We start from the raw sequence: 25,756 nt of genomic DNA, 5'->3' as shown, positions 1-25,756 counted from the left end.
CATAACAATTCCGTATCGCGCATTAAGGCCGCTTATCGCGAATAGAAATGTCGGAAGCAGCGTATAGATAACGTTCCGTCTCGTTGATAATGCTCCGCGAGCCCATGCATAATTCGTAATAATAGCATGCACGTCTCATTTTTTTTTAGATGTAATCACGGGACATTTAGTGCTAAAACGGATCAAATCCGGATCTCGTAAGATCAGCTTTAAATATGAAAGCGCGTATACCTAAAATATACCTCGTAGATTACGGACCAGATTCATTCTAACATCAGATGCGTCGTCTTTTCTCCCTGTCATTCTTTTTCTTTTTATTTTTTTTATTAATTCAGAAATGATATCATAAACGCGCGGTTCAACGGAACAGGGCACGGACCAGGAATCGTTCCACGTTAAGTTTCGACCGGGGCTTCTCCAACGGCAGTCCGTAGACAGCTGCCGCGCGGAGTCCCCAGAGGGATTCACGGCGGCGGCTGACGAAAACGAGCTCGGACAGCCGCCCTTACACCCATCATCATCGTCGGCCTCTTTTTCTTCGTCTATCCCACTGCTTCTCTCTCTCTCTCTCTCTCTCTCTCTTTCTTTCTCTTTTTCTCTCTTGCTTCCTCGCTTTCTCCACCTCCGTTCCTCCCTTTGCCTCCCTTACGGTTCGCGAAACCGTTCCCCGCCATTCCCGCTTCCCCGCTCGGCGGCAGTCCCACGCAGTTATTACGTGACCATAAAGAGCAGTCGCTTTTCCGAGGACGATATCGTATTGCGCTTGTCGCGTCAAATTCCGAGATCGCACTTGATTCCGGAAGTAACGCCGAGAGGGAGGGAGAGAGAAAATCCGGGACATGTCGGATGATGGGGCTGAAAGTCGCCGATAAAACGAAGAAGGAGCGAACGCTCGGTTGGGTAACGACGAACGTAAGTTGATATTTCATTTATTTAGGCGGATTTAAAGAGTTACAAAAGCATATGTGATATAACCCAGTTTTTTTTCATTCTGACATTTAGACGTTTATCAAAACAAGAAAGAGAATAAAGTCGTAAGTACAGAACAATTGTACAAGTTTTACGAAAACTGACTCACATTATTTTGCCATTAAGGTCTTTCATTTAATAGTGATTGATCGAAAGAGAAATATATTGTTGGTGATTCGATCTTGATTCAATGAAACTATTATCTCATGTTGGAGAAAGAAATCGACTTCAAATTAGTATTCACGGGATTAAATGCAGCTGATAGCTCGCAGGGTAGGTTGGAGGGTGCGCGTCTAGAATAGACGGTCACCTGAACGTGCCGCAAATTCTAATCCTATTACGGCAAAGTCTAGTTCAAACCTAAAACGGAATTATCGGCTATTCGGGTCTAATGCCGTAATTGCCACATATATCCCTGGATTATAATGTGATCGCTGACAAGTTTCCGCCGTGACAATTTAAGCGCGTAACTCTCCACAGATGCCGTGGGGTCTTACAGTTAACAATGTAGACTACGGAGACGGATTTGTATTGGTACATTGGTAGGCAATTATAGCTGTCGTTTGAGATCGACATCGTCTCTTCTTAACGTTAAAAATAATGCACGACAATACACTGAATGTTGCCAACTTCTATTTGTCGCCACGTTTGTAAAAATAAACTTAAATGGCAAAGTAATCTGTTTAATTTCAGTGTACAATACAATATTTAAGGCATTCTATCGTATATTTTTTAATAACTTCCTACTTCACTTCGAGATATTATAATTTCTGAAGTTATGAAGAGAAGAACAGAATATCGAGATAATTTTTTCCTCCATTCATAGAATGAGAAACATAGTTATTACTATACTATTCTCTTCCTATTTTTCTTATCATGTTTAAGGTCGAATATCCCGGTACTTTCCGTTCTTCAGATATCCTAATACATTAAATACGCTGATCGCATCGCGAACTATTTATGGAAAATAGAACGGGGAACAAATCGCACCAATTTTCTACTCAAAGCTTTATTACGTCACGTACTAGTTCGCATACGGTACTTAATAGTTAATTTTAAATTAATTCGATGATCGTCGATAGTTATTTTTAACATAATTTTTTCTGACTCATGTGACAGTCGAATGCGACGCGAGTCCCGCGCGATCGTACACGATATGAAATAATAACAATAATAAATCTTTTTACACAAAGGATTTTTGAAAAGATGATATAAAATAATAACAATAAATCTTTTTACAAAGAACCGTTTAAAAAAACGAAATTTATACATAAAAGTAAAAATATATAAAAAAGAATGAATAATATGAGCCTCACAAATGTAATAAAAAATATCAGATTTGCGAGGGAGAAGCAATCTTGAGCGAAGCGAAAAGCACAAAGGAAATCTATCGATATCACATTTGTCTTCATTATTTAACGTGACGACATAAATGTGTTTTATAGCATTCATTACGTTCGTCCACTCTACCCTAGCAGGCCACTTAAATGTGACAGAATAATTCCGATCGACTTTGAAACAGCGATCGAATTTAAACCTCTGACGCATTAATAATTTCTCAGCGCGATTATCGTTAGGCGTTACATGTAAAATGTAACCGCGCGCGCATCCGTGTTGTTAAGCCAAAATGAACAAGGCGCGCTTAATAACAAAGCCATTTAATTTAACTCAACGATTTATGTGAAATAATTAGTTGTTATCCGGATAAACGTTCTCGTTCTTTTTTCCTAAAACAAGATTTGCCTCTTAGAATTTGAATTACATTTTTCAACGCGTCTCCCCGTGTCGTAAAAACACGTTGAACAACATTGCTTATCGCAAAAACTTTGTCAATGTGAAAATGCGCGGACGGGATTTAAGTACGTATATTACTTCAAAAGCCGGACGTCCGAAATGCGTTAGTTACAGATAAAACAGTGCTCTTGCTTGTAATCATGCCACTATTATTCAATTGTTTCAATCTCTTCGTTATCTGTCACGCTGACAAAATGAATAATTTAATAAATAGCGCTCGTGTTTCATTTATTTATTTCAAGTATTCCCGAGACCGGTCGAGAGTGATTTAATAGGTATACATGGTAATGAAAGCGTCAGAATACGTACAGCATTTAACAGTGCGCCGACAAGCTATTACTTCGTCGCATAATTATAAATTGCATATATATATATATATATATATATAGATCGTATATATATTTAGGATTGCAAAACACATCTTTTCGTTAAAAAATCATAGCTATATAAACTCAACAATCGGGCGGAAAAATAATTATAATTAACCATTACTTTCGAAAATGTCGCAATTGGCATCATTTACCGATGAAAAAATTCATGTTACTGACCAATTTAATTATAATTATCGAATAAAAATATATATTATTGCGTTAGTAATGATATAAATTAATGCAACAGTTTCTTCGGTCGACTTCGTACTCGTTCAAGCGCACTTTGGGCCAGTTTCATTCACGAACCGATGTTTGTTTTTCGATATCCCCGATGAAAACAAAGGGCTTACCTTGACCAGGGGCGGACTGTGCGCAGGTGGATGATAGTGTCCCGGCGATGGGCTCGCGGGTGGCCCCGCGCCCCCGGGCGAGATGGCACTGCCTCCGGGGGTGAGAATCCTGGACTCGTGGCTGAACAACACCTTCCCGATCTCTTCCGCACCGCCGCGGATCCCCTCTCCCCGCGAATATCAGCCGGTCGACGGACGCTCTGGAGAGTGCCCGTCTGATCTCCGATCGATACGCCGATCCCGCCACTTCCCGCCACACTTTCCCGACCTCGTGTCGTACTGTTTCGACTTTGTCCTTAACTCCGCATGCGTGTGCTTCCGCAAATCTCGTTCGGGGGTTCAACCTGCGGGATCACGTTGGCGTTGGCGATACCTTCCGGGTGTATTGCGGCGTTAGATCACTGTTCTGCGCTTGTCGTAACCAACAATTTGGAGTAACGAAAAGAAACACTTGACGTGCCCTGTGCAAAGACGAATTAGGCGTATTTCTTTTTATCTAATATTTATTGATAAAATGATCACGAGATCGTCGATCTCGGTGAATTCTCGCGAGTTCTGAACGATGAAGCGAGGCGACCTGTCGCGTACGAATACGTCGGACTTCTGCCAAGAGTAACAGCCGAGAGTTTCGCTTCTGTCATGTGTATATTTGACAGTCACACGCGATAGGAACTTAACGAAGATCACGATGTTCTTTCGAGCGACATTGACGGATGGCGAAAAAACTTATCGTCAGTATATGTTAAATCAGGACGAAGCGTATCGTAGGAATCCTGATGAAGGCGCGACGTTGATAAACACTTGTAGGGAAAAACCGAAGGAACGTTTTTCTCTCTCTCTTCGAGTAACACTTCCGCGTGAGAGGAGAACAAGTGAACGAATTCCTATGTGTGTTTGAGACAAACCGTGACTGGATCTTCACGGAATCCTCTTCGGAGCGACAGCTCAATGGGTATCCACGCGACCAAGGCGGAATCCAGGGTGAAATTCCGATGCATCAGTCGAGTCGAGTAGCAGTCAGCTTCACGTGGTGCTTGATCTCGTCGTTTCTCGTGGATGAGCACGCGGGGAGCACTGCGACAGCGAATGACAGGACGGGGACTTCTTTTCTTTCCCTTTCTCTCTCTCTCTCCTCTCTTTCTCTCTTTGCCTGCTCCGAATACCGACACGCGAGCCGCAAGGCGACAGGACCTCCAAGCCGATAGTGCGTCGCGTGACGACGACGTGTCGCGGCCGCGGTGGAGTCGCGGACGGTCGCCGTTCCGTCGCGGGCCGCGACGGGAAGCGTGCACGGCGAATAGGCGGAACCACGCGTGCGCCGAGCACGCGGCGAGGCGTGGTCTACGCACCGTCGTGTGCACCGCTACCCATCTCTTTCTTCCGCGCGCGCCCTTCGCACCCTCCGCCGTCGTCGCTTCGGCGGCGGCCGGCGCGCCTCTCCCCGACGATCGTCTATTCCGCGAACGGCGGCGCGACGCCCGATGCCCTCCGTGCGCCGCCACGTGGTTTTATTGGCCAAATAACGCGTACGACAAACATCCCTACTTTCATCCCTCTCGCCCTCCCGTCCTCCCCGCCACCCCCGGCCCCGTCCTCCCGCGGAGCAGAATCTCCTGTCAGTCCTGTCACCCGCCGGTGTGTCGTAACAACTCTCCCTCCCTCCCTCCCTCTCCTTCTCTTTCTCTCTCTCTCGCTCCTTCTCTCCACCTCGCGCCCTTTCGCGGCTGCACGTAGGCACTTTGCGCGAGAAGAGAGGCGATAGTCGTCATGGTGTAAATCGCGTTTACCCCAGCCTCCTCTTTGCCCCTCACAAGTCCATGGCGATCCTTGGCAGAGCGCGTGTTAGCCGCGCGCGGCTTCTCGTTCTCTGCGCGTTCGCACGCTCACTCGTCCTTCGCGACCACCGCCGCCCTTGACAATAACATCCACTTTTTTTAACGCGATTTGAAATGCGACCGGGCACGGATTTAGAATCGTGCAGACGATTAGACTCTGGCCTGATCATTATCCTTTATAAGATAAAAGTAATATTGGTGTAATTGTTTCTTTCAATTTCCGTGAGTTTGTATAAAAGTGAAGGGAAGAAGTAGAGGAGGGATGGATTTTTTGAGATGTTAATAAAATTTTTCTTCCGCGATGTTGCGTTAGAACATCGAGGGGAATTAGAATTATCGATTAATAGCTCACAAATCCTCGTATAGCCACCGTCTGACGGGACTACTATACGATTCACTTTATGCGGGCGACGCACAGGAGTAACGTAATTTCGGTTTACATTGCCCGTACAAAGTATCCTTTCCAGCTTGATCTCCCCCCTTTGCATCGTCTTCCCCTTTTCCACGTCTGCGCCGATTCTGATATCATTCGTTATGTAATATCTTTTTTTCTTGGTAGCCCGTTTCGATTCTTCTCGACTCGAATGACTCGATAATTTACGAAAATTATTAAATCGCCGCCAGGGACCAGTAATTATAATAAATATATTAATCTCGATATTATCTGCATCTTTATAACCGCCTTCCTTTCGAGTTAAAAAATATATATAAAAAATATTTGACTGCGCGTTTCTCCTTATATAGTTTCTTTTTAATTCATTTTATTTTTATTTCACGCCCTACGCAGCGTAATTTTAAGTACAGCTTTAAAGAGTGATTAATTACTCCAGTTGTCTTAAAAATTACGAGAACGGCTGCTTAAAAATAGATTCAACGCTAATGGAGAATTACGATAAATTTTCCCGTTATGGACGGCGGAGAGCGATCTTTTTTTCAAAAGTATAATGAAATAATGAAATAAAACAACGTGTGTACGTGCGTTTATACCGAAACGATCTGTGTAACAGATATCTATTTTGTAACCGATTAAAATTAATCGTGAGCATCCAGAAATATCCCTCTCAAAATATACATAGGTGTATAAATGCTGCAAATGTCGGTGGGGTTTTTGCAACGTTAATGTCAAAATTAATCTTAAATCAAGCCTCCGTCGCGCGTTACGAACGGCGGGCGAGGCGATAATAGACGTTTCCATTATCCAGGGGGGGAAAAATAACGACACCCGCGCGCCGAAGATTTCCTCCAACCCGTTATTAATGCCACGTAACTACCCGCATACCCGCTACTATAGCTTCCCGTCCCGCTGGTTCCGCGTTACTCGGCCTCTAGGGATGGCCGAGAGTTGCGACAGGAGGTGAGACTGCGAGCGATGGGAAGAAGAGAAAGAGGGAGAACTCTGAAAAAGCGAGTGTGAGAGAGAGAGAGAGAGAGAGAGAGAGAGAGAGAGAGAGAGAGAGACACAAAACGACAGGCTGAGTTAGGAGAGTAATCGCGTTACGTGGTGACTGGATTACACCGCGCCACGTTTGCGAATTGCGCGCCGCGAACACACGTGCATCCCCCTCCGGTATAAGTAACCACCCCGGGACGTCCAGCCCGTTTGACGTGGAGAAAGGAAGAGGGCAAGAGAATGCCGTCAAAAATGAATCTTTTATCCTAGGATATTTCTTTCTTCTCATTATTCACTAGCAGCTTTCTTTCGCGCGGCTATAAAGCGCGCTGCGAGGACATTTCCGCGCGAAGCGCATTAAGCGAATTCCCGTCGTTTCACGCGGCCGGAACCGCAACGGACGCGGCAAACTTTCGCGGGGGGGAAGGGAATGACGCGTGTCGTAAAAGAGAGAGAGAGAGAGAGAGAGAGAGAGCATACGCGGGAGAGACGTAAACGCGTTATTCGTTTACGTGAAAAATAGATTTCATTCTCGCGAGTTTACAGAGAGCACCGCTCCTATCGTTAAATTTTCACGACGGGCCCTTTGACGAATTTGGAAGTCGACTTTTTTTTCCCCTCGTCGCGGTGTCGCGGTGTCGCGCGAGTAAATTTAGGGCCTCGGCAAAAATTAATTAACGCTCTGATCGGTTTCTATTCTTATCGGCGGTAGTCATAAGAAGAAATATTTCCCAAATGAAATTTATATGCACGGTTGAAAGCCATCTACGACAGGTTTGTAAAAAGCACTTTTTAAAACGGGCGACTGAATTAACGAATCGAGTTTCGTCATTCGACTTCGTCCATTTTTTCCGCTTCTCTCGCTCAACGTCTCCTGCGGGAACAAAGATGAGTGATTCAAATTAATGAATCGCTCTTTCCCTCCACGTCCTATTTTTCCTACAATCTAATTTAGTATCCTCGTTGCTTCACACCGCGCGAAGGAGAGCACTTGCTCTCCCCACTTCCGTTCCCTTTGCAAGGACTACGGTGTTCCTCGCTCGCGGTTAGACGAGCTGCTGGCGCGTCTCGAATTCCGGCGACGTTGGCGAGCGGGCGGTGCGGAGGTTCGTTTAATAAAATAACCTTGTTACCAGTCCCGTGCTAGGGGGTGGTGATGGTAGCCTGGTTGGAGGAAGGACGGAGCGGAGGGAAGGCGGGGGCCAAAGAGAGGGCGCGAGAGAGGGATCCGAGACAGAAGAGCAACGCTGCGAAGCCGCCGGTGTGACGGGCACTGACATAACGCGGGGGTGACGGGAGAGAGGGTACTGCGCGCCGTCGACGAGAAACGAGAGGGACGGGGGAGAGACACGGCGGGGGTACTAATACATAAAGTAGCTTAAAGTAGAAAATTGTGGAAGCGTCGTGATGCCTGGTGATTGCGTTACCTCCGAGGCTTTGATTTAAAATGCATCGGGGGGGGGGGGGGGGGGAGGGGGCCCGGGGGGGGGGGGGAAAGAAGCGGGGAAGGGGAAGGGAAGTGTCCGGGGGGAAAGAGGGGGGGATCGCGCGGGGTTGCTGCGAGAGCGAGGGTGTGGACGGACGGATCTCCTGCCTGGGAGCCATGTTCCTCCTGCGAGGAACGGAAGGGGACACAGAGGAGGGTGGCGAGGACGGGGGAGGGAGGAAGAAAACGAAGAAGAGTAGAAGGTGGCGGCGTCGGCGGCGGTGGCGGCGACGACGATGATGGTGGTGGTGCCCACCGATGCCGTAGAAAGCTTCCACACATCCGCACGAGGAGGGTGCTCCGGAGGCTGAAGGGGGAGATAGTGGGAAACGACGGGGGCGAAATTCTTTCGCGGACGATCCTGCAACGTGCCGCATCGACTGGCAACTTTGGCCCTCCGATGTCTACTTTGTTGTTGCTCTTTCCATTTTTTCCCGTCGCGATGCCTCGGCCCTTCCCTTCCACTGTCGGAGGCGCAATAATCTCTTATTAGGTCAACCCTCTCAGCCCGCGATCTCTTTTTTTTTCGTCGCGAGAGCGAAGACTCTTCCTTGCGTAAATTTGATCGTTAGCACGCTGCTGAATCTCTGCTCGAAGCACTTTATCATATCTCTAAAATGTAGCTATAATTTAATTATTTAATAGAACTGTAAAATTATATATACATATAGTAGTAACAATGCCGAAGATTAGCGAAAATATTCGTATGTATCTTAACGTAATTAAAGTAAACATTGAATTTTCTCTATATTTTAGCCGATAAACTGAAAGCGTGACTGAAAGAGATTGAAATAATCGAACTTTAGACGACGTCGATTTTATTTTAATGCGAAACTTACTAATAATGTAATCACCAGATTTATGCGAAAACGAATTATTATTACGTAAGGATAGTTATATTATGTAAATAATATAATGTGTACTAAAATATCAAATCCTAAATTTTGTAGGGATGCGACGGCGCGGCGCTTCGCGTTTGATCGCCCGATAAATTCGAGTAGCCCAACAATATATCCGATAACTCGATAAATTCTAGAACTTGCGAACTCATGCGCTTTAGATTACTCGATAAGTCCAGATTACCTGCTAATCGTTTCGGACAAATTGAATTACATCGGGCGCTCTTATAGAGAAAGAGAGAAAGAGACTGAGAGAGAGAGAGGAGGAGAGAGAAGAGCGAAATAACGTAAACTTCGTGATAAACTAATTTGGTCGAGACGGCGCCGGTGAGAGATAAAGTCATCGCGCTTTAAAGTAACGGATTGTTTAGGATTTCCGTGAAATCGGTTTTAACAAACGCCATCCGTGAAAAGTCGATGTTAAAATGGCTCGTCAAGTCGGACGGCGTCTTTTTAATAAATTGAACCCTCGAAATGCGATTACGTGTAAACACCCTGTTTTAAGGGAGGAAGGGCACGCGAGGGGACGATGCCTCGTAACACGGCGCGAGGGCTTTCGTGAGTGACGGCAGATAGACAGCCGGAGACTTCGGAGTTTCCCGGGTGATGTTACGGGGGCGAACTCGGGGGTGACAGATGATTTAGCGCCGATATTCCCCGTGTCAATATAACATCGTAGACGGGGAATTACCCGCTCGAAGTGGGCCACACGAATGTCCTTGTTTTCCCATCGTCCCGTTCTTAATCCAGATACAAGAGCGACGTGAGTTAATGATAATTTGATCTTAATTAAATTAATTTCCTTTCGTGCAGCACGTTAAAAAGCAACGCGTGAATGCTTCTAGATACGATAGATACGACATATTTTAATATACCTATACCTTAACGTATACATATATTTATATAATATAATTAAATAAAATAAATATGGTATAATTATAAATTTAATTAATATTATATCCTTGCGTTTTTAATTTATATGTATATATATATAGTCAAAATTTTCTCTTTCTTAGATTCTTTCTTTCTCAAAATTAATAAATAATGCATCGTTTGAAATACAAATTGCAAATGAATTAGGATCTCTCGCGGAAAATATTCCCACGTAAAAAAATTTCGCTGCGCTGACAAGTTACGCTATTCCTATCGCGCTATATGGGACCTGACGGACGCGAAATCCAGAACGAGAAATCGACCGACCGGCGGATGGACGATCGGTGTCGAATTTGATGAATCTAGTTTGTTAAACCGCGAGCGGGATTCGAGCCGGGCCGAGGGTGTGGGGTGGGGCTCGCGAGGGGTGTGACGAGGGTAAGAAAAATGACCGGCCGGAAGAGGGAGATCCTTTACCGGTGGAATTCGAGTGTCAATCCATATCCCCCTTTTTCCTCTGATCCCTTTTATCCTCGGGGACTTGGTCATAGGCGGGCGAAGGCGGGCCGATAGGAAACGGAAAAGAAAAGTGGCGTCTGATCTCGGAAGAGGATGTAACGCGCGAGGAGTAACAAGATCGTGAAGGATGAAGACGAGAGCGAAATTACATCCGGGAAACCAGGCGACGTCATCGATATTGACTTCGCCGTTTACTTATTGAATTGAACTTTGACGCGTTGCTAAATATCTGATAAAAAATAAGCGAAATATCAAAATGGTTTAAAGTTTGTTTAAAATCTTGAGAATTATAATAAATCCTAAATTATATAGTATTATATTATATATAACACACTATATATATAAATCTTGATGTTTATATAATAGATATTAATTCTTTATTTTTTTTTATATTCCCGCGATTAAATTTGCGCTTAAATTTTACGACAAAATAAATTCTGGCCTCGAAAGTGTATCGCGAAGACCAGATATATTGCGAATCTCATTGCGCGCCTCGCGAAGCGAGCTTGAATCAGGATCAAATGGAGATTCTCGGAGCCTGCCGGGCGCGTCTAACATCCGCATCGATATTGCGGCGCAACGTCGAAGAGGGTAATTGATATCGTTGAATCCGATCGGGGGTGCGTTTTCGAGGTTTGACGCGGGGGAAGATCAGTGCGCGGGTTCGATGCATTCGCGTTAATCTCGATAACTCGATCACGTCTTTCTTCTCCTCGTTGTCTGTCCGGGGATTATTTCAGGCTCGATTTTCCGCCGAAATCGCGTACACTTCGACTCTCGCCTCGATTACACTACGTTCTTCTTTTTTTTATTTTTTTTCGCCGACGAACACGCTGCTCGCGTACAATACTTCCCCAACTCCGATCGGGATAGATCTACATTATTATTATTTTTTGTAACGTGCAAACGCGTCTCGGAAAATGTAACCCGCGTCAAAGTTCCTAATTCGTTTTTTATTAGTGGTCTTTTCGATAAGGACTTCTTATTCGCCGAGAATGGGTTCAAACTTTATAATCACCGTTTTTTGTAGCGCATTTTACACACGAATGATTGTCCTCGTCACTTTTTCTTAAAGATATCGTATCGGATATGATAATCTCGCGGAGTTTGAGGGCCCTTCTATCGCCGATCCAAGCACTTTCCGCGCCCTATGCACGCCCGCCCCTTGCTGTCTCATGGGCGATGCAGACCGGCTCCGCGGAATTCTTTGAAAAACTACTTCGTAAAATTGGGGACGCGGCACGAGAAGGGAAAGGAACGAGAGGCGGCCGAATGAATAATAAATACGGTTATCGTTTAGTTGATATTTTGAAGAGGGGGCGCGGACGGAAATTCCCCGCCTGCCTTTCCTCTCCTCGCCGAGGGATCGGAGTGAGAAAGGGATCAAAGCGGATCGGAGATGAAGGCCAGGGGAGAGATCCGTCCTCTCGTTACATTTCTGCGCTTCAATTGCTCGAGATAGCCCGGCCGCGAATCACACGGGCGGCGCGGCGCCGGCGTATCGATAAGCGCAACAATATCAATCACAATATTATTAAACCTTTTAGTGTAATCATATTACGAGCATTGTTGCGAGGTCGGAATGTTTCGTTGTTTCTCGCGGAAAAAACAATGAAACAATTTGCGAAAGAAGAACGAAAATAAGATGGAAATAGTTATAAAATCATTATGATTGATATCATGACAATATCCGAACTTATTATAGCATTAAAGAAAATCATTAGGGATGTTGGATCAGTGGAATTTGAGCAAGATGAAAGAAACGCAATAAAGTCCTGCCAAACATTTTGTTTTCATTGAAGTATAATATTGAAGAAAATCATGAGGGATGCTAGATGAATAGAACTGACTGGGCGAGATGAAAGAAACGCGTAAAGAGCTGCTGAACATTTCGTCTTAATTTTTTTCGGTATTAGACTTATTAATATAGAGTTTTATATGTATATAACTCTATATTAAATTTATGTGTATAGTATTATATTTATATTATATTTAATAGAGTTATATAAAACAATATACTAAATAATATATTAAATTATATCGACTATGTATCTTAATTCGTGAGCCTCGAGATCCATAACGAAAACGCATCGGGGGTAGTTTCGCTCTCACCGGTGTATAGGATGGCCGGGCGATGGAGCGGCTAATAACGATAACGATGCCAGAAACGATAATAGAGTTGGGGGTTTCCGCGGTTTCCACGGCTCTCCCAGGGCGCTGATTGCTGGTACTGGTGCGGCGCTCGGTTTCGCCGTCGGGAGTCGGGATGCATGCGAATGCATTCAGGCATTCAGCGCGACGGCAAACGACGTCTCTCGCCCGGCAATCGCTACCGCGCTGCCGCCCGCCGAAATGCAAACCCCCGATGCGCTAATTTAAATACAGGACATCCCAACCCCAATCGAATCAGTCTGAGGTCAATTTTTATTTTACGTAACGAACCCGCCCCAACCTTCTCCTCTCTCCGTTTAATTCTTGGAGCAATTTCCAGACAATCCTTTTTAAAAAATTAACATTTTAAATTTAAAGAAATACATTTGTTTCATAATTTTCTGGAAGTTATATTTAAGAAGAAAAATACGTAATGTGGAAAAATATTAAAGTAACGAGATGATAATAATTAAAAATGTAAATGTCCGTTAAGAGAGAAGAAAAGAAAAGTAGGGAACGTTAATGAAAGGAAAGGAGGTCCAAAGGCCTCCCCGTCGCCGTCGCCTCGGCCTCGGCCTCGGCGATGTATGCGCGCGAGCGCGGGCGCAGATGGAGGCCGTAACGAGTACACAATGCGATGCAAATTGGTTAGACTCGGTATGCCGCGCCGGGCCAGTCAATCGCCCGGTCGGTTGCCTCCAGTCGCGGCGGTATCGCGCGATGGTATTACTAACATCGCTATTCTATTATGACGTTACGACTACCCGAGCAGTAGCAGCAGCAGCAGCCAGCAGCGGCAGCAGCAGCCCATTACGATGCCGGCTCCCTCCCCCAGGCACTCGATTCGCGATAACTCGTTAACTATAGCGGTCATCGAGACTCTCGCCGGAGAGAGAGACAATACTGGAATGCCCGCCCGCGGCCGACTTCCCGATTGATTCTCGTTACACCGCGTTCGACCGATTCTCCCGCTTCAATTGGCGGTCCCAAGTTGGAAACTCGGCGCTTTTTAACGTCCCTGACGATACCCCCTTCGAGATATATTCTAATTGTAAAGCTCCGATAGTATTATTTACATTCACGGCAATTTGGTATAAAAATAAATTGTATAAAAATTTTTTTAAAATCTTGTGAAAATATTAAATGTCACGTTTGTGATATGAATCATCACGTCAATTAGAAAAAATCTACGGTTCTTCTTTTAATGATTCAATTGAGACGCAAGAAAATGTCGAATTCTATTGTAATCAGATGCAAAAAGTCAACACTTCTCGAGCATGCCAAATGTTACTCCAAATTTAAAATCCAAATATTTTCTTTCTTTATCTCGGCTCATTATATTAATTTCCTTGAGAAATCTTTCTTGTGCAATTTCTTTGTATAATAGTCGTATAATTGCACTATAACTATATTTAAATATTAATATTAATTTAAAACATCAATATTTTTGAAGAACACGAGACTTATAATAACATACAATTCAATATCATTTGAAAATTAAATTTATTTAATAACCAACACTACATCTCCTTCGGAGTAATTATAAAATAATTTTCATGTTCTTATCATATTACTTGAGGTATTTTTAGCACATATAACTTTTGTTTGGTTATTTCTTTCACAATACACACTACCATGTTACGAATATACTGTATCAATTACAGGAACATTATCATATAAAAAATAAAATATATATTATATAAAAAAATACATATAATGTATATATATATATATGTATATGTTATATAAACGAAATATATGTTTGGTATAAAAAACGGAACGTGTATTTTAAATTACTAGGTGAAGCAATACTTCTTTTTAGCGGGCGGTCTACTATCTTCGTTGTCATCCAGATTGTATCTCTTTTTACTCGATGTATCTCTAGATGTACCACTGGTCGACTCTTGAACCTCATTAACTCGCTCTTCATCGTCAGATTCATCTTCATCCTTAATGTGCAATAGAGAACTCATAGGCTCGTTGAAGGCAGAGAGCTTTATCGCGGTCATCCCACTACGAAAAAGAGTTCAGCTCTTTATTTCTAACAGTTTGATTTCTTACAAACAAAAAAAACACGTGTTCTCATATTACGTACTTGTGTTTACGATAAAGCTCATGGAATTGCTTGTAATTATTCAAATTGGCAAGCTTCTGTAGGAACTTTTCATCGTGGCTGATTATAATCAACTGGAAATTCTTCTGATGTTTTGCTCGCAACTCGACCACTCTGCAACACATATGCGTTACATTACGTCATTTATAGTTATTCAATTATTTTAATCAATTGTCCCTAACAAAAATGCATACGTACTTAGTTAACGTATCCGCTAAACTGTTCGCGTTTTCTTCATCCAGATTTGTCGTTGGTTCATCTAACGCGAGAATGCCGCAATTCTTGCAGAACGTTTCTGCCAAAGCGAGTCTTATAATTATCGACGCCAATACCTGTGAAAAATTCGGATATTAATTGTAATGTGTGTGCATTTCACTGATCATGTGTGTGCTAATTGCCCGAATTCTAATTACCTTCTGTCCAGCACTGCAACGTCCTCTCATATCCATTTTACATCCGTGTTTAGTTTGAATCAATTTGTAGTTGTAGTTCCTTTTGTTGGCTCCTTGTTCTGTAGGTTCCGTGCAGATCTCTATGCTGCTTGTATCCGTGCCCTTGTAAACGTGCTTCCACAGCTTTCTCATTATCGTATTGACCGTCGACATACGCTCCTCGTGGTATTCGATCATCGCGGTATCCAATATTTTGTTGTAAGCTTTCAGATTAGTTATAGTATCTTCTTGAACCTAGTAAAAGAAATTATGCAAGGCAGATTTAATATTCAAAATCACAATTAGGATTTTCAATCACTGTAACAAGCCGATATGAAAGATATTATAACGTATATTATATTTCGCATATAAAATAATACTTACTGTTAATTCAATGCACTTTTTAGTATAATTCTGACGAGCTGATCGGTATTCCTCTTTTCGTAATTCATGCGTGTACTGTTTGATTACTCTCTCCAACTCTTCCTGATTTCCCACCGCTACATTCCTCTAAAAATGCGATTGAGCAAATCGTTAATTAATATAAATGTATAAATCTTAAAAATAAGTTGTAACACGTTACTTACTTGTCGAAGTAACGTTTGCTTCTCGTTTTCCAATTGCTCCCATTTCTTCATCATTTCCTTATAATCCATATTTTTCAGTTTTTCGTTCAATTTTCTGTATTGCTCTCTCAAGGTTTCTAGGGTTTCCTTAATTTTACGTAGCGTCATATTGTCAAGTAACTCTCGCTTTTTAATTTCTTGAGAGGCAATGTCTTCCTTCAACTTGCTTATCGTTTGCTCTACGTCGTTTTTCTTGTCCATAAGTTCCGTTAGCGAGTTCTTGTAAGTCTCTATCTCGCGCTCGTAGTTTGCGAGTTTTTCGAGTACATTGCTATTGACAAAAGAATTGACCTCGTCCGATATTTTATCCAAATCAGACAAACGTTTGGCATTTTCGGACACTGATTTTCTATCGGCTTCTTGCTTTTGCCAATTCTCAGTCTGTAAAAAAAAAAAATCTCAACCTTTTACGTTCCAAATGCTCGCGTACGATATTCTTAATTTATTTTATTAACAATTATCCCATTCGTAGATATTATGAAAATTAAAACTTGGGCCGGTATTTATAAGTCAGATTTTATTTCTAGATCGTCTTAAGTAATATCTTAAGATGCTAATACGACTCTGATTGGTTTATGACATCTCAAGATTGTACTTAAGACGGTCTTTAATGCACCAACCGACTATGAATACCTTGGTCTTTTCCAACTGCCGACTTCTGGAATCCAATTGAGTCTCAGCATGTGCCAAATCCTTCCGTAGTTTCTCCACCGTTTCTCCTACGGTAATTTCTCGCGCGTACAAGTCATCCTGCTTATCCTTCAAATGTTTCAATTTCTGCATATCAGAATGTATTTTTAATTGCTCCTCGTGTAGACCATTATACGTCGCTCTAGCGTCCTGCAATCTCTCGGTATGCTTGCTCAATTTGATTTGCAATGCATCAATATTATTACGAATTTCTTTAAGAGACGTTTTCAAAGACTCTCGCTGTGCCTGCGCTTCTTCTATAGTCCTTTCGGTCTTAACTCCTATATATAGAAAGAAACATCAATTGATAATCGTAAATTATTGAAATATCAAAACAACATTACCAGCATTGGCCATTTGAATTTCCAAGTTTCTGACTACTCTCTTCGATTGCTGTATTTCATCTATGCACCGATCCCAGAATTTAATATCACCGATCATATTTTTATACAGTAACAACTTCTTCTCAGGCTCTGCCTTCGACGCTTCTAGATCCTTAACGGCCATTTTCGACTGCGCCACGCCGTTCTTCATCTTCTTCAACTTTTCCCTAAATGAACGAAAAGTATATTAAACTTTATAACTTTCAAGTCTCAAGTTTGATTAATATAATATACAATTAAGCTCGCTCACTCTAATACTTTCAAGTCATTTTCTTCACATTGAATAACTTTTTCAACAATAGGTTTCAGTTGCAACATATTATCATATTTTTCCTGTTCTGTCGCTAGTTCCCGCTCACACAACTTTAAACGATCAGGTTGATTACGTATTATGTCGCTTTCGATTTCCTTTATTAAATCTGCAACTTTATTTTGCTCCTCAAAATTTCTATGACACAAAGGGCAACAAGGATCCTTAACGGATAATCTTTTGACATATTCCTTGTAGGCTGTAGCTTGATAAGCATAGATTCCTCTCTTGTCCTGAAGATCCTTTACTTTAGTAGATTGCAGTAACAAAGTCTCATCGAAATCTTTATAATCGCACACTGTAGATATCTTCTCTTTATCATCTAAAAAAGAACAAAATTTTATGTTACAATTAATTAGAAAAATTTTATAATTTATTACGATTATAAAAAGTATATATATAGAATTTCTTACTGCGCAGTTCTATCGTCTTTTTCTTAATGTCGGATTCTATATGCCGTACTGTTGTCTCAAGAGCAGTAGTTTTACGTTCTTGCGCTTGAATCTCTCGCGTTAACGAATTTGTTTCTTTTTCCTGAAATTTACGATCACAGTAAGATTTCACAAACACACAACATACATAAGTGAAAAATGAATCACATACCAATTTCTGATGAACACGTTCCAAAGTATCTTTCAATTTCGTTTCTTCTAATTCTTGAATGTTTAACAATACTTTAATGCTATCTCCGTGCTTTTTCTTCAAATTCTCCAGCTCGTCTTCCTTAGCTTGTAATGCCGACTTTTTTAATTCAAATTCCGCCGTTAACGAGCTTAATTTATGCAAAGAAGAAATTTCGTCGTCGATCGCGCTTAAACTTGCTTCAATCTTATCCCTGGATTTTATCTTGTCTCCAATATCAGCTTTAACGGAATTTACATCCAGTGCGTTGCTAAGTTCGTCAATTCGTTGCTTTGCCGTTTGAAGTTTTTGTTCGAGGGACTTTAACTTATTTCCCGCTGCACCAATCTAAAGTAAAAAAATCGATATAAATTACTTCTTTAGAAACTAAATATTTCAATTATAAGAATTCTTAATGAGATATTATTAACCTGTGTTATCTGCTTTCGAATTGCGTCTATTTCGTCTCTTATCTCTGTTACTTCGTTTTCTTTAAGAACTTTCTCCGATTCGATCTTCGAATAATTGCTACGCAGCTTATCAACTTCCTTCTGTAATTCTTTTTCCTCTCTTTGCATGGTCAATCTATTTTCCTCTACCTGTTTCTCTAATGTCCGCATCTTTTCTTCCAATCTTTTTGTACGAGCCTTCACCTCTGCACAAAAATATTTTTGCATGATTTAGCAATACAGAGAGAAAAAGAATGAAGCAATTCAATTTCGACAAATTACTTGAAATTGAGTTTATAAATACCTATTTCAGATACATCTGATTCCACCGCATCAAAATTCCAAGCTTTCAGTGCGTCATTTAGCAATTGATTGCGACGAACCATTCTTTTTTCATGATCTTTTACTTGTTGTTTCAATGTGCCTACCGTTTCCCTTCGTGTCGCTAAAATATTCGAGATCCTATTTCCCTTCTCGGAGATACCTTTGACCTCGGCTTCATTCTGGAAGCAATAAACCAATATGTAATATATACGAAAATACTAATAGCCATAGTATCTATTTATATGTACAAAGATGCTCTAGTAGTCATAGAATTTATTTATACCTCTGTAATTTCGAAGTTTTTTTCCTTCAGTGTAGAGTCATATGATTCCACGAGCTCCTTCAATTCCTCTGTCGTCCCATCAAAGATGTTTTTTATGGTTTCCTTCAGTTTGTCATATCGATCCTTATGCATATTGTATTCCATCTTCTTTTTCTCTGGAGAAAAAAAAAAGAACGGTTTTGTCTCTTTATCTGTATATTAACGAATTTTTGTTTAACTTACCTTCCTCACTCTGGACATTCTTATATTCCGAATGAAATTGCTGCACTTCTTCAAGCTTTTGTTTCACGGGGTCGAGTTGTTTATCAATATCGCTTATTTTCTCCTTTGCGGTGTCCAACCTTTTCTTTTGATCCTTGAGTTTATTCTCTTTATCCTCTACTTCGGCTACTAATACTTTGAAAGTCTTTTTCTCTGCCGTTAGACTTCGAATATCGCTTTGTAACTCTTTTTGAAGCTTTAAAATAGTATCCAAGGCTTTGCTATATCTAGTACTGTTAAATATATCATCAAATCTCTGCTTTAACGTTTGCCCCGAGTCAAATGGCCAATTAAGCTCGTCTTGGTGGCAAAATATGACATAATTCAAAATCGATTTTGAAACGCCCAACGCCACACCAATTTCCTCATCAACGTTAGCACATCGACTGGTTATCGAGGCTTTCTGATGGGCAAATAAAATAATTGAAATAAAAGAATTCAAATAAAACAATCTACAAAACTAGTAGATAGTAAATATTCCAAAGCAGGCCATTCACCTTTTTCTTATCTCTGCTTATTGTAGTCAAAGTACTGTCGAGAGTTTTAAAATTATTCCTTTTCCCTCCTTTCGACAACTCAATTGTTCTGGCTACTATATAGCTTTTACCTTCAGAATCGACTATTTCAGCCTTAACCATGCCTCTCACCTACGACAATAAATCTGTCTTTATTCCTAACACCCTTTAGAATATTTAAATAATAAGAAATACTTAATGATCACAAAAGTAAAAAATCACAAAAGATAGAAGGCTCACTCAAGCTGAATAATTGAAGATTTAATATGTATTCTAAAAGAGCAATAATGGTTCCAATCTAAATTCTTATATATCCAAATTATTTGATTATCTAACATTATATGCAAAGGATAAAGTAAATATAAGAGGTAAGTAAGATCCAATGCCAAACGTGAAACAAAAGTTATATTATATAGTAAGGTAAATCTTTTAAAATAACAATTACAAATGTTTCGAGCATAAAGTTTAGACTCTCTTCAGTTATAATGCTAGAGTAGAATAACTGCATTCATAATTTTGTACACACTGAAGACAGTCTAAACTTTAAGACTAAAATGTTTGTAATTATAATTTTAAGTGATTTATCTTACTGTGTAATATAACTTTTGCTTAACTACCGACTTGGTTCTTACTTGTTTCTTATATTTACTTTGATTGTATATCTGAAGAGCTTCAATTTTTGTATAATTATCATTTGTATATTATCTGTATATTGTATATTATCATTATTATTTGTATATTGTATATATTATTTTGTATGATATATATATAAAATTTTGAATATATCACTTAGGGCCGGTTGTTTCAACTTGTTGGTCAGCTATAACTAAGGGCTCAGTCACAATGAGAAAAATAAGGAATAAGATAAAGGAATAAGGAATAAGGCATGTTGCATCTCACTTTAATGTACGTGTACTGAAGTAAGATGCGACATTCCTTTATTCCTTATTCCTTTATCTTATTCCTTATTTTTCTCATTGTGACTGAGTCCTAATAGTTAAATCATATGTCTATCTTTGTCTAATGTAATGGATAAACAAAGACATATATATGATTTAACTAAGGTAGTTTATCAACAGGTTGGAACAACCGGCCCTTAGTATATATAGTAATATCGCAATCATAATGCAACCGAGAGAGTAGACAAATCATTGTATAATTGCAGTTGTACCGAGCCGGTCGTCGTCAGCATGGGATCATGTATGAAGGACTTCCCTTTTTCCGAGCCCGGTGGAAACTCGCTGGTCATAGCATACTTGAGTGCCTCTATGATGGTCGTCTTCCCCGTGCCGTTTGGGCCCAGGATAAGAGTCAACGGGCAGGAGAAGCGTATCAACGCGTCATCGTTATCGTCGCCGAAATTACGTATGCCGCGAACCGACAATCGCCGTATTTTGGACATGTTGGTCGGCGGTTGCCTTCCCTAATCGAGCGGCGCAGTTCAGCCGCGCCCGATATCCTTCGAAATGGCCTCGTGACGCGATTCCCCGTTCCTGCAACTAGAATCGACGTTCGTTTTACGTCTAATCGGACGTTGAGGTGACGACACACGCGCGAGAAGTGGAATAACGATTTTACGTGCGCGAGAGACGACTCCCGAAGGTTCGAAGGTACTCGAGATAAAACGCGCCAAATGCATACGCAGCACGAAGCACGTGTGGAAGGGATGCGCTACGGTGCGTTCCAAAATATCCTGAAATCCTACTTCCCACTGAAAATCTATAGCATACGTAACGTGAACTATAGATTTTCAGCCTTGTCGGCTAGATTTTGGAACGCAAATGTGTTCGTTTGTCCTCCACTTCCGACCGTCTCGTCCTCATTTGTCGAATGGCCGAAGTTTGATTGGCCGCAAGAAAACAAGGACTCTTGAGAAAATGACGAAGAACAGACCAGTCTAATAACACATCCACGGACGATTACGTCATTTCCGACCCGGCGTTCTGCGGCATATTCAGCCCCCGCCTCCGATGCTGCGTGCTGTTCCGCGCGGTCGTCCGAGTCTCGTGTTCCGACGAGGAGGCCACAGTTTTCAAATTGTCTTGACAAAATGATAGACTTTCGCATGAATTCGGGGAGTGCCGACGCCGACAATGGGGGATACAGCAACACCAATATACCGGGTAAGTAAAAGGGTCTCGAAGTACCGCTCGGATATTTTTGGAGCCGTTCCAAACTTTTTTTCATCGCGCAGTTCTGTCGACCTTTTTCTTTTCTTCGTGAATAACAGAAAGTTTCTTTGGACATTGATAAGCGGGGCGTCGACTACAATATAATTGTGTATCGCCTAAAATTGTATCGCGGATGATTATTCGCTCATTTAATTATTTGAACCCACAACGAGGTGCGTTTCTAACCTCATTGTTGCCTACGAATCTACAGTCATAGTTTCTTTTTTTAAATATCAATGACAATTATAATTATAAGACTGTCGGGAAGGTATATATTGCGTCAATGTAAGTCGATGAAGAATGAAGGCCGGCACCTGTTTCAGAAAAGTAAAAATAATCTTTCTCGTTACATAAAAGATGCGTGCGAGAGCAGTTTAAATAATAATTGCAGTTGATGAGATACAGACGTGTTATGAAGGATAAATAAGTTCACATTTTACGTTGCTTATACGTTAAGACACTTTTAATTTTATTTTTTTTAGTCACCTCGCAACAGGGTTTGGCTTCGCTCAGCCCATATTTGAATTTTGACCCATCATACCTTCCCGTCAGTCAACCGGAATTTATATTTCCCGACGGCGCCGTGAAGCAGAGGGGCCGCTTCGAGTTAGCTTTCAGTCAAATTGGAGCTGCGTGCATAGCGGGGGCAGGGATCGGCGGCGCGTCGGGTTTGTACAGAGGCATCAAGGCAACGTCTATCGCTGGCGAGACAGGCAAACTCAGGAGAACACAGTGCGTCTTCGTCTTTTGCATTCCTATCTTTTGATGACTTAAAAAATTGTACATCGTGTTGTATTTTTTCCTTCTAGATTGATCAATTATGTTATGAAGGGTGGTGCCAGTATGGCAAATTCGCTCGGTGTGATAATGATAATGTATACCTGCGCTGGAATAGGTCTGACTTGGTTAAGAGGAACCGACGACAGTTTGAATACAGTAGCTGCAGCTGCCACGAGCGCTACGATATTTAGATCGCCTGGTACGAAGCGTTGATCCTATGCATGTACATGTTATTGAATTTATTAGAATAAAGTATGACGTGTATTGATTTTTATTTTAGCCGGGATCAGGAAAGCTGGTATCGCCGGTGCTGTCGCGGCAGGAGTTGCAGTGATGTACTGTGCTTGGAATAACGGAGGCTTACCGTTGCATCGTGTGAATAGATGGAAACATGCGGCGTAAGAGTGTGTACATATTTTAGCAAAAGGTTTAGCTAAATTACAATTATTTCAAATATTTTTGCCGTATATTTCATTGCTACTACTGCTGCAGCAGTTAGTCACATAGACACACAGTATTGTTATAATGTTTAAAAAGTTGGATTTTACAAATTTACAAGCTACATTTATATATCTAAAAGGTACCGCGATAAGAGCACATATTAAAAACATGTATATTATTTAAAATGTTAAGATTTGAATTAAAATTGTACAGAAAGATATAATTTACAAAATGCTGTCTAACTGAATTTAGGTAATGCAACGTGAAATTAAAATGTACAAATGTTCATTCATTAAGAGTTTCATTTACTTCTGTTGATACTGGTGTCTTCTCTATAGAATTTTATAGTTTTAATATACATATACATATATACATATTTTTTAGTATATGTATATAATATATTTAAATATATATTTTTATTATATATATATATATATATGTATATATATGTATATATATGTATAATAAATATATATAGGCTCTACATTGCGTAAAAGTATTTTAAGCAGGAACTTATAATGGAATTCTAGAAATAGATAATTATTAAATTCAATAAGAGATTAGATAACTATAAGGTAATTTAAATTGATCAAATTAGACTTAATACTGTTACTAATTTATGATATTTTATCACTGCATACATTAAATTTTATAATTTAAAATATATAATAAGAACAATATTTTATATGATTTATATATTAAATGTTATAATTGAATAATGCGATAATTTAAAATTTTGTTGATTGAGATCGAGATTTATAACTGTTACTATACATAACTACTTAACAATATCTTTTTACACAGTAAAAAATATCGTTATTGTATGAAAAATATGTATAATACACATGTATAACACACACATTAGATTAATAATAGTGAAGTGAAATGATTTGAGAATTTTATTTGCTCAAATTTAGAGAAATCTCCCTTGTCTCCAATTCATTCAGTACGGCGCTTTTGCAAACAAATTGTTTTCCAACATGAACTGAGGCCAAGCTTCTATTTTTGCAAGTTAGTTTCAACGCGCTATAAATGAGGTGTAAAGTGGCCGTTAATTTCGCACAGGAGTACCAAGTTTAGTAAATATTCTAATGTTATTTCTCGTTCTTTCTTTTGCAGGTTATAACAAATTGACCTCCATAAAAGACCTCATAAAAGATCTCCGATGCGTTTTCATACCTTCACGTTACATTGTACATAGAAAAACTTATCGACGCAAATAAATTATTAAAGGAATCTTAGAACAAATAAATTATTGAAGCCAACACTGCATGTGTACCTTTAAATAAACGGACTGATGTAACATATGCGTACATTTACGATATTATATCGAATAACAGTAAACTTTACTTGCAAATACGAATACTTTTCGATACCGGATACACGTACACTTCTGCGAGATCAACAGTGGTTTTATTTATTATGTGGACAATGATTCCCAGAAAGGCGTTAATCTTATCAAGGTTTATCTCACTATCAGGTCTCCGCATGTTACGGAAACGGGAATTTCTACGCCGATCAGAGCGTATTCGATCGTGTATATGCGCATACGTATCGGACAACTCGGAATATCTATCTATAATTTATCAGCGGTTGAAAAAGCGAAAAGTTATTCAATAGAACAAAATTAGAGAAAATTATTTATGTGATCAGCATAACGGCGTCGAGGAATAAACCAAAGGAATAAAGAGTGTTGCACATATCGATAACTGGAGAGAATAATGCGAGTTTCGTGGACACTGTTTGCAAGGTGATTTACGCGTGGCCGATATACGTTGCGCAGGTAAGAAAATTAATGCAATAGACGGTTGTCTCTATTTAAATGCACACTCTTATCTATCTAACATTGCGAATGCATTTGTTAATTTCAACGCATTCCGATGTAAGTATTGGATCTTTCCTGATGGTTGTGATGTGCTCGAAGCGCGTGATTCATTTTATACATAATCATTTTCTCGTATTTCAAAAGTGAGAAAAATATTTGAGGATTAGTCGAACCGAGAAATCTCAGACCAAGGAAGATAACAGGAGTCACTTCACTTATATCGGGATAAAAATTTCTTCATTTACCGAACAAAGGGTGTGCGCGATTTTCAGAGCGTCGTGTTAAGTCGGCAATAATTGGTTACCTAATTAACGAATTAATTATCTGTGAAAAGGAAAAGAGAGATAGTACTCGTTGCTCGTGGGACGTTGGTAATAGGAGACTGAGCTAACACCCGCGCATTGAGTCAATATTTGACCCGTGGGATCCACGACCGTTGTCGAACATCGTCGAGCCGCGATGACGAAAGAATATTTATGAAAATGTGCGTTCTTGTTCAAACAAGAACACACGTGCGCACGTAAACGCTTGCGTATACAATGTGTTATTGCACGGAGGAACGCAAGAGATATCCAACGAAAGTAGTCGCTTCGGATTCTCCGACGCCGATGGACGTGTGATTCCGCGTAAGATTTGAGAAGAGTTAAGTTTCAGAATTAAAAAATCACAATCGTCGAAGCTTCCTAACTCTCTAACAAGTTTCTCCTTATATATTTTTACAATCGTTAACTTATATCTGTTCCTCGTCATCGAAAACAAATTTGATATCGAATTAGAAAAAAAAACAAGGAATTAAATATCTTTAATATTTTTCTTTTTTCTCAGAAATTTAAATATAAATATCGCCTCGTGTGTGTGTGTGTGTGTGTGTGTGTGTGTGTGTGTGTGTGTGTGTG

General features: G+C 40.5%; 4 protein-coding genes across 12 annotated transcripts in view; 2 read left to right on the top strand and 2 right to left on the bottom strand.

Annotated features, from left to right (window-relative positions):
* LOC112451928 (cone-rod homeobox protein) overlaps positions 1-4,708 on the bottom strand; it is a 37,966-nt gene extending 33,258 nt beyond the window's left edge. For both annotated transcript variants that reach the window (XM_025011839.1, XM_025011849.1), the window contains exon 1: positions 3,485-4,708. The gene's annotated coding sequence lies outside the window, so the exon portion shown is untranslated. The remainder of the gene's footprint in view (positions 1-3,484) is intronic.
* Positions 4,709-14,123: 9,415 nt separating this feature from the next.
* On the bottom strand, positions 14,124-21,422 carry LOC112468816 (DNA repair protein RAD50). Its single transcript, XM_025038174.1, has 18 exons — positions 21,222-21,422; positions 20,815-21,142; positions 19,626-19,775; positions 19,090-19,531; positions 18,868-19,022; positions 18,565-18,763; positions 18,243-18,466; positions 17,794-18,159; positions 17,604-17,724; positions 17,131-17,512; positions 16,842-17,047; positions 16,441-16,778; positions 15,769-16,188; positions 15,566-15,691; positions 15,164-15,436; positions 14,949-15,082; positions 14,733-14,864; positions 14,124-14,650 (listed from the first exon to the last, which is right to left on the bottom strand). Exons 2-18 carry the CDS (start codon positions 21,043-21,045, stop codon positions 14,434-14,436), a joined length of 4,116 nt encoding a protein of 1,371 aa, XP_024893942.1. The 5' UTR covers positions 21,046-21,142; positions 21,222-21,422; the 3' UTR covers positions 14,124-14,433.
* Positions 21,423-21,595: 173 nt separating this feature from the next.
* On the top strand, positions 21,596-24,272 carry LOC112468879 (mitochondrial import inner membrane translocase subunit Tim23). 4 transcript variants are annotated; one of them, XR_003042439.1, is made up of 6 exons: positions 21,596-21,766; positions 22,297-22,546; positions 22,624-22,793; positions 22,875-22,998; positions 23,953-24,046; positions 24,155-24,272. XR_003042439.1 is itself a non-coding variant. In XM_025038258.1 (5 exons), the coding sequence occupies exons 1-5, from the start codon at positions 21,694-21,696 to the stop codon at positions 24,159-24,161; spliced, it is 618 nt and encodes a 205-aa protein (XP_024894026.1). In that variant the 5' UTR covers positions 21,596-21,693; the 3' UTR covers positions 24,162-24,272. The 4 variants fall into 4 exon arrangements, 3 of the variants coding, with proteins under 3 accessions (XP_024894026.1, XP_024894037.1, XP_024894046.1); XM_025038258.1 differs by lacking the exon at positions 23,953-24,046 and having other exon boundaries at positions 22,875-22,992; XM_025038269.1 differs by lacking the exon at positions 23,953-24,046.
* A 296-nt stretch (positions 24,273-24,568) lies between these two features.
* Positions 24,569-25,756, top strand: part of LOC112468838 — a 4,606-nt gene continuing 3,418 nt past the window's right edge. For 4 of the 5 annotated variants that reach the window (XM_025038246.1, XM_025038204.1, XM_025038233.1 and 1 more), the window contains exon 1: positions 24,569-24,818. The gene's annotated coding sequence lies outside the window, so the exon portion shown is untranslated. Of the gene's footprint in view, positions 24,819-24,980; positions 25,503-25,756 lie in introns of those variants that run through there. The other variant, XM_025038227.1, reaches the window with a different exon arrangement.

Source organism: Temnothorax curvispinosus, unplaced genomic scaffold (genome assembly GCF_003070985.1).
Source record: "Temnothorax curvispinosus isolate PA1 unplaced genomic scaffold, ASM307098v1 QBEX01000258.1, whole genome shotgun sequence".
In the NCBI taxonomy this organism is placed as follows: domain Eukaryota; kingdom Metazoa; phylum Arthropoda; class Insecta; order Hymenoptera; family Formicidae; genus Temnothorax; species Temnothorax curvispinosus.
This window is presented reverse-complemented; position numbering and strand designations above follow the sequence as displayed.